At 38.7% G+C, this 8,036-nt stretch overlaps 1 protein-coding gene across 1 annotated transcript; it reads left to right on the forward strand.

Annotated features, from left to right (window-relative positions):
* Positions 1-2,062: 2,062 nt before the first annotated feature.
* adprm (ADP-ribose/CDP-alcohol diphosphatase, manganese-dependent) lies at positions 2,063-7,637 on the forward strand. The gene is made up of 3 exons (XM_077626422.1): positions 2,063-2,762; positions 6,012-6,137; positions 6,885-7,637. The coding sequence occupies exons 1-3, from the start codon at positions 2,189-2,191 to the stop codon at positions 7,175-7,177; spliced, it is 993 nt and encodes a 330-aa protein (XP_077482548.1). The 5' UTR covers positions 2,063-2,188; the 3' UTR covers positions 7,178-7,637.
* Positions 7,638-8,036: the final 399 nt, after the last annotated feature.

Raw genomic sequence — 8,036 nt, forward strand, 5'->3', positions numbered from 1 at the left:
CCGTGTGTGCTTCCATTCATTCAAATGGTTTTTGAACAGCACCCCCTCGTGTGTCTAAGAAAGCCAGGCCGATTCCTGTGAAATGAAACAACAGTTTATTGTAATCAGTAATGTAACAGATGGTCAAATCTCCTGGCTTATGAGTAAATGTCAAGTCAAGTTCAAGTTGTCTAAATAAGGGGTGCTAAGCATAGGTCACAGTCTATTATCTGTCTGAGATTGCATTTTGATACAATAATAGGTTCTTCTTATATTCAATATAGTAATTGCTTCATGCAAAAAATGCAACAAATCCCTATTTTCCCAAAAGTAAAAATGAAGATGAATGTGTATATATATATATATATATATATATATATATATATATATATATATATATATATATATATATATATATATATATATATATATATATATATATATATATATATATATATGTATATATATATATATATATATATATATATATATATATATATATATATATATATATATATACAGTTGTGGTCAAAGGTTTACATACACTGGTGAAGAACATGGCTTTCTTGAGTTTCCAGTTATTTCTACAACTCTGATTTTTCTCTGATAGAGTGATTGGAACGGATACTTCTTTGTCACAAAAAAACATTCATGAAGTTTGGTTCTTTTATTACTTCATTATGGGTTAACAGGGATAATGAAGAAGGAGGATTACCTTCAAATTCTTCAAGATAACCTAAAGTCTTGGGCGCAGTTGGGTGTGCCAACAGGACAATGACCCCAAAAACACATCAAAAGTGGCCATTGAATGGCTAAATCAGGCTAGAATTAAGGTTTTCAAATGGCCTTCCCAAAGTCCTGACTCAAACCCCATTGAGAATTTGTGGACAATTCTGAAGAAACAAGTCCATGTCAGAAAGCCATCAAATTTAACTGAACTGCACCAATTCTGTCAAGAGGAGTGGTCAAAGATTCAACCGGAAGGTTGCCAGAAGCTTGTGGATGGCTACCAAAAGCGCCTAATTGAAGTGAAAATGGCCAAGGGACATGTTACCAAATATTAGCACTGCTGTATGTATATTTTTGACCCAGCAGATTTGATAACTTTTTTCTGCTCACCCATAATGAAGTCATAAAAGAACCAAACTTCATGAATGTTTTTGTGACAAAGAAGTATCTGTTCCAATCACTGTTGTAGAAATAACTGGAAATTCAAGGGAGCCATGACATTATGTTCTTCACAAGTGTATGTAAACTTTTGACCACAACTGTATATATATATATATATATATATATATATATATATATATATATATATATATATATATATATATACTAAGTAATTTATACGCAAGTTCAATTCATATATATTTATATATATATATATATATAAATTTATATATATATATATATAAATATATATAAACTGAACTTGCGTATAAATGTCAAATTACTTAGTAAAAATCCAAATTATACTAAGTAAAAACATGTTTAAAAAATAACCTTCCCAGCATACAATTAAAACTATTAAACATTTGCAATCAAGTAATACTAAGAGAAATATTCAATATTCTTTTTTTCTTCTGAAAATGCAGAGCACAAAACAGCCATTAGAAAAACTAGACATCAAGTTTAACATGTATATTTGTTTGACTGAAGGAATTACTATATTGAATATAAGAACCTATTAGGAGATGGACAACCATGCACACTCACACCCATACCCATACCTAGGGGCAATTTAGAGTGTCCAATCAGCCTACAATGCATGTTTTTGGAATGTGGGAGGAAAACGGAGGACCCGGAGGAAACCCACGCAGGCCCGGTGAGAACATGCAAACTCCACACAGGTGGACCGAACTGGAATTAAACCCAAAATTCAACAGAGCAAATAGAGTGCATGTTGAATTATTAACTACCGCCTCTGAGTGTACTATTTCACTGACTTTTAATGCAAAATGACTTTTTCCCCTTATGTCGCCACAAGTTAAATTATTATTTTGAAGGTACAAACCAGAAACAGACACACATACATTTATACGTACAGCGGAAGCCCATAGGACAGTACTTTAGTATACGGAAGTGACGTAGAGGTGAATATTGTTCTCTTGTGACAGGATAATTTTATGAAGGAAGTTATTATACAACCCGTATCAAGTACATATTTACACTGCATAGTAGACAAAAAATATAAATAAATAAAGCGGCGATGGAGGACAGTGGTAACCGAGAACCACTTTTTACATTCGGAGTTATAGCTGATATTCAGTACGCTGACATGGACGATGGGTTCAATTTTTTACGGACAAAAAGGAGATACTACCGAAACAGTCTTGGGCTGCTTAGACAGGCCCAGGAGAGCTGGTCTCACTCAGCCACCTGTCCAACGTTCATCGTCCAGATGGGAGACATTATCGACGGCTTTAACAAAAGCCACGGAAATTCTTGCCAAGCACTGGAGCGGGTCTTGGAAGAGTTTAGCCTCAGCGCCATCGAGGTGCACCATGTGTGGGGCAACCATGAGTTCTATAATTTCAGTAGAAGCGATCTGTTTCGTTCCAAGCTTAACAGCTCATTACTAGCCGATACTCACCTCGGTGGAACTCGTGCCGGTGGTGATATCTACGCCTACAGCTTCACTCCCTACCCCGGGTTTACATTTGTCGTGTTGGATGCTTATGATGTGAGTTTGCTTGGTGTATCGAAGGACAGTTTGCAGTACCACAGCGCTTTAGATGTGATCAAACAACACAATACCCACGAGAACCTCAACACCCCTCCAGGTAACCCAGAACTTTACGCAATGTCGTCAAACCGAGCACTCTGAAGAAAATATCATCTTTTTCACTACAAACGGGAAAATGTTAAATATTATTTGGCTCATTGACACAACAATTCCCGTAGATTTTTGTTAGCAATATTAGGATCAAATTATAGCGAAATCTAACTTTTTTACAGTCTTTCCTCGATTATTGCGACTTCACTTATCGTAAATTCACTTATTCTCGATTTTTTTACTGCTATTAATTATTATTATATACATTTTAAATTGAAGTATATCAAAATGTGAAAATCCACGCTGAAACTTGTAAGCGGAAGCCACTCTTGCTACTAGGAATCAGCACTGAAGAAAAAAAGGTACTAATTATAATAGGGGTGAACCTACTTTGTTATTTTTTTTTTATTATCGCCGCCATGTCTGGTCTACATTAACCGCGATATTCAAGGGATTATTGTAACATCATTTTTTAAATTTCTTTAACAAATCATGTCAAATGTCAAATACATGAAGTGGATGTCATGTACTAAATGTTCAGTACATAATCCTTATGACATTCACTTCATGTATTTGACATAATTTAGGCAGAGTCCTTGTTCGAGGCAATATGGCAAATGTATTTTTTTAAGTACTAACTCATTGTTTGCCATTGACGGTGATAGATGTCCAATCCATTTTGACTGGGAGGCCTAGCAGTGAGCATTAGATCGTGAACCACAGCAATTGCACATGTATGAATTCCATCTGATCTCATTTTCTGAAGCGCTTTATCCTCACTCGGGTCATGGGGGGGGCTGGAGCCTAGCCCAGCTGACTTCGGGCCAGAGGCAGAGGACACCCTGAAGTGGTGGCCAGCCAATCGCAGGGCACAAGGAGACAAACAACCATTTACCCTCACATTCATACCTAGAGGCAATTTAGAGTGCCATGTATGTCTTTGGCATGTGGGAGGAAACTGGAGTACCAAGAGAAAACTCACGCAGAACATGCAAACTCCACACAGGTGGACCGACCTGGATTTGAACCCAGGTCTCATGTATTAATTTATATACTCTAATTGTATGGCATTTCAGCAACACGCTTATTTATTTAGATATTTATTCATGTATTTATTTATTAACCCACTTATTACCTATCTATTTATGTCTAAAATGCCTTTCCTATTTCTGCATCCTCACCCCCTTGCTACTGCGACAACGAAATTTCCCGAATATGGGATGAATAAAGTTATCCAATCCAATCCAATCCAATGGTGTCTCAAACCTCTATCACAGGGGTCCCCAAACTTTTTTCCTGTGAGGGCCACATAACTTTTCCCTTCTCTGATGGGGGGCCGGTGTCAGTTTGTAACAGAAAAAGTGTGACTATCGTAGGGGAGCTTACATTTTTTATTGTTTTCCAGAAAGCCACACATAACCAAATAACCCTTTCCAGGTTCTTTACAGAAAAAAAGTCAGGAAACAAATAATAACACTATTAATGAAATAAATAATAACTAAATAACCCTCTCTGAGTACTTCACAGAAAAAAAACAGGAAATAAATAACACTATTTATGAAATAAATAATAACTAAATAACTCTCTCTGGGTTCTTCATAGAAAAAAAAAAGCCATGGAACATTAACTTTCTGTTGTGCCATGCACAATCTTCTCCCTTTGCTCTGAAGTTTATGCACGACACCACAACCTTCATTACAGAATCCCACGGCAACACTTTGCAGCACAGTGCTTGCTGGTGAATTAGGCAGTGGACTCATAGCGTGGCGGTGAGACGCCTTTTTTCCAACTCCCGGTTCATGCGTCCTATTAGATCGCGAGTTTCGCCCACCATGCTAGGAGCCCCATCAGTCGTGATGCTAGCTAACTTTGACCAGTCCAGGTCCAACTTCTACATGGTTTGGCACACTGTCAAAAATATCCACTCCCGTTGTAGTCCCTTTGAGACTTTGGAGGGCTGCCAGATCCTCGCATATCTCAAAGTTTGCGCTAACTCCACGAATAAAAATGAGCACTTGCGCTGTGTCTTGCACGTCCGTGCTTTCATCCAGTGCTAATGAAAAAAAGTCAAATTCTCTCGTCTTCTGCTGCAGCTGGGCATAAACATTACTCCCGATTTCTTCAACGCGTCTGGTCATTGTACTCGCCGACAGACTTACGGCATTAAATGCATCTTTCTTCTCGGGACACACCTCCTCCGCAACAGCATCCATACATTTCTTAACAAACTCCTCCGTCAGTGCAAGGCTTACCGCTGCTTGCTATCAGTTTCGCAACCCGAAAGCTGGCCCGAACGGATGCCTGGTTCAGCTGAGCTTGGCGTACAAATATATTTTGCTAAAATAGTAGTCCACTTTTTCGCTTTGAGAGTTTGTCTGCTCGTATTTGGCCTTGCAAGCTATCGTACTTGTCTTTGTGACGGGATTCATAGTGTCGGCGAAGATTGTATTCTTATGAGACAAACAGCCTTTTCTTTGCATTGAACAAAAAAAAAATCGTTTGTCCACTCCAGGTTAAATACCCTGCATTCTGAATCAATTTTTCTCTTACCTAACTTTTTCGCCATTATTCCGTTCTCAAACAGGTATCACAGTTTTTATATGCTTGAATAGTCCACGATGGTCCCAGGGCTCCGCCCTCACCTGCGATCGTCCAGATGTCTCGGTAACACTGTGCTCGTGCATACAACGGTGGACGTGCCTGCGTGCATCAAAGGGAAACACTCTCCTCGCGCGTGTCACCAAGAAGCAATGCGAAGCCCCGCTTCACTGGGATAATTTGTGGGCTCAGCAGGGGTGCAATGAACCAAACACAAGATTAAAACGTCCCAGTCTTCAAGGCCAAATAGGAAAAAAAATCCGATAGCGTCTCTGGTATTGTTCAGAGGGCCGGTCCAAATGTGCCGGCGGGCCGTATCCGGCCCGCGGGCCATAGTTTGGTGACCCCTGCTCTATCACAACCAAGAAATGGCTCCTGAGATTAGTGGGCATGCATTGAGGAAATAAATTGTTAAAAAACAGTGTGACTTCTCATTGTCACCGATTTCAAATCCTCTCATTTGTAGAGCATTTAGACTTAACAAAAGTGTTTTCAATTAAATCATAACCCACAAAGATGACGAACTTCACCCAGGTCACACACTGAATTTAACCAATCTTATGCATGAAAGTAAAAAAAAAAGTAATATTGCAGGAGGTCATCTGTGAATAAAAAAGAAGTGGCTCAAGTGTTTTGTTTCATTTTTTCCTTGTTCCAGGGCTATTTGATGATCTAAAGCAGAGATTTACAAAATTCAATGGTGGTTTCAGTAAGCCCCAGCTGGACTGGCTTGATTCTGTTCTGTCCTCAGCCGACAAGAATGACGAGAAAGTAACCATTATGAGTAAGTAATCTTTTATTTCTGAACCGCTTTATCCTCACTAGGGTCGTGGGGGGTGCTGGAGCCTATCCCAGCTGACGTCGGGCCAGAGGTGGGGCACACCCTGAAGTGGTGGCCAGCCAATCGCAGGGCCCAAGGAGAGAAACAACCATTCACGCTCACATTCGTACCTAGGGGCAATTTAGAGTGTCCAATCAGCCTAACATGCATGTCTTTGGAATGTGGGAGGAAACCAGAGTACCCGGAAAAAACCCACACAGGCCTGGGGAGAACATGCAAACTCAACACAGGTGGCCCGACCTGGATTTGAACCCAGGACCCCCACTGTAAGGCCGACACACTAACCACTCTCCATTGGGCCACCTTACCAGGTTATTCCTCTTTAACACACGTGAGCGTAAAATAGCATTTTATTTTGACATGTAATTCATTGGGCCCTGACAAACAGAATTGTTGGCCTTTTTATCTTTCGAATTCTAAGTTAATACATAAAATGGCGAGCGATAGATCTTACTATGTCAAACGATAAGTTAATATAGTAATAATCGCCTTAGCGTGCCCATACCTGAAACACTTCAAAGTGGTGATTTATCAGTGTTGACTATCAAAATAATCATTTATGGCTGGCCTACTATAGAATACACAAATAATCCATACAGCCACCTACTTTTCTGCTTGTTCTACTTGCTGATATGAAATATAAAACATGTGCTAATCTTCATTTGTCTATGTCTACATTTTACTCTTCAGGTCACCTCCCAGTCCATCCATTCTCCACAACCCCCATGAGCCTGGCCTGGAACTTCGATGAGCTCCTGTCCACAATCCAGTCCCACAATAGTGTGGTCTGTTTCTTAGCAGGACATGATCACGATGGTGGATATTGCTTAGATAAAAGCACAGGAGTTCACCACCTTACCCTGAAAGCAGTTATCGAGACCCCACCAGACAGCAATGCATTTGGAACTGTCTCAGTGTACAAAGACAGGATGGTCCTAAAGGGGATTGGGAGGATTTCAGATATAGACATTTTGTTTCCCTGACACCAGTTGGTAAGGCACTGGCATACAAAGACAACTTAATCTAATCTAATTTAAAATCGTTACTATGCAGGCTATCATTTGTACACATTATATTTATACATAGTTTATATAATGTTATGCTGTAAGCTTCAGGTTTGATTGTGGGAAAATGTATGATAATATAAGAAAATATTTAAAGAAAATTGGTACTCTGCACTGGAATTATTTTGCACTGGACTGAAGAAAAACCTTCAGCATATTTAAAAAGGGACCTGTGATGTCTTCTGCAATTAATATTTTCATACACTCATTGCACCTTAGTTTTTATTGTTATTATCTGGTCAATTATGAATAAACTTTGAACCATTTTTATTTTAAATGTTACTGTTGTGATTACTTTTAAATAACTAATCACTGTGTGTGTTAAATAAAGGTTGGTTGGCTGGTTTTATAATGAAACATAAATTGAATCAAACTCCAAGGGTGTGTCTACTTGTATGACCAAATGTGAAGTAAGGCAATAAATACATTTGTTCGCATGTCTGTAAATAATATTAATTTATAAGTAAAGCCATACATGAACACTTAACCAAATCTGAAGAAAGTCATTCTCATCGATGGTTCTATTACCGTATTTTCTCGCATATTAGCCGTGTATAACCCGCACCCTTAAAATTGATGAATTTTACAATTTCCCTCGTATAAGACGCCACCTGATCCACAATTTTCATCTCCATATTCCTGGTTTTATAAGGGAGTACAAATGTGTTACTTTGAAAGGAAAATCTTAAGAAAAATCATTGCAAGTGGTATTTTTGAGATACTGAATGAATTGAAAGGATTGTCTGCTGGATTGCACATTCCGAAAGGGTGTTGGCTG

Source organism: Stigmatopora argus, chromosome 18 (assembly GCF_051989625.1).
Source record: "Stigmatopora argus isolate UIUO_Sarg chromosome 18, RoL_Sarg_1.0, whole genome shotgun sequence".
Taxonomy (NCBI): domain Eukaryota; kingdom Metazoa; phylum Chordata; class Actinopteri; order Syngnathiformes; family Syngnathidae; genus Stigmatopora; species Stigmatopora argus.

What these genes read in the sequence shown, in the direction of transcription:
- adprm (XM_077626422.1), top strand. Translation starts at nt 2,189, where the DNA reads ATGGAGGACAGTGGTAACCGAGAACCACTTTTTACATTCGGAGTTATA. An exon ending in GAACCTCAACACCCCTCCAG is followed by an intron (nt 2,763 to 6,011) that starts GTAACCCAGAAC and finishes TCCTTGTTCCAG; the next exon opens with GGCTATTTGATGATCTAAAG. An exon ending in CGAGAAAGTAACCATTATGA is followed by an intron (nt 6,138 to 6,884) that starts GTAAGTAATCTT and finishes TTTACTCTTCAG; the next exon opens with GTCACCTCCCAGTCCATCCA.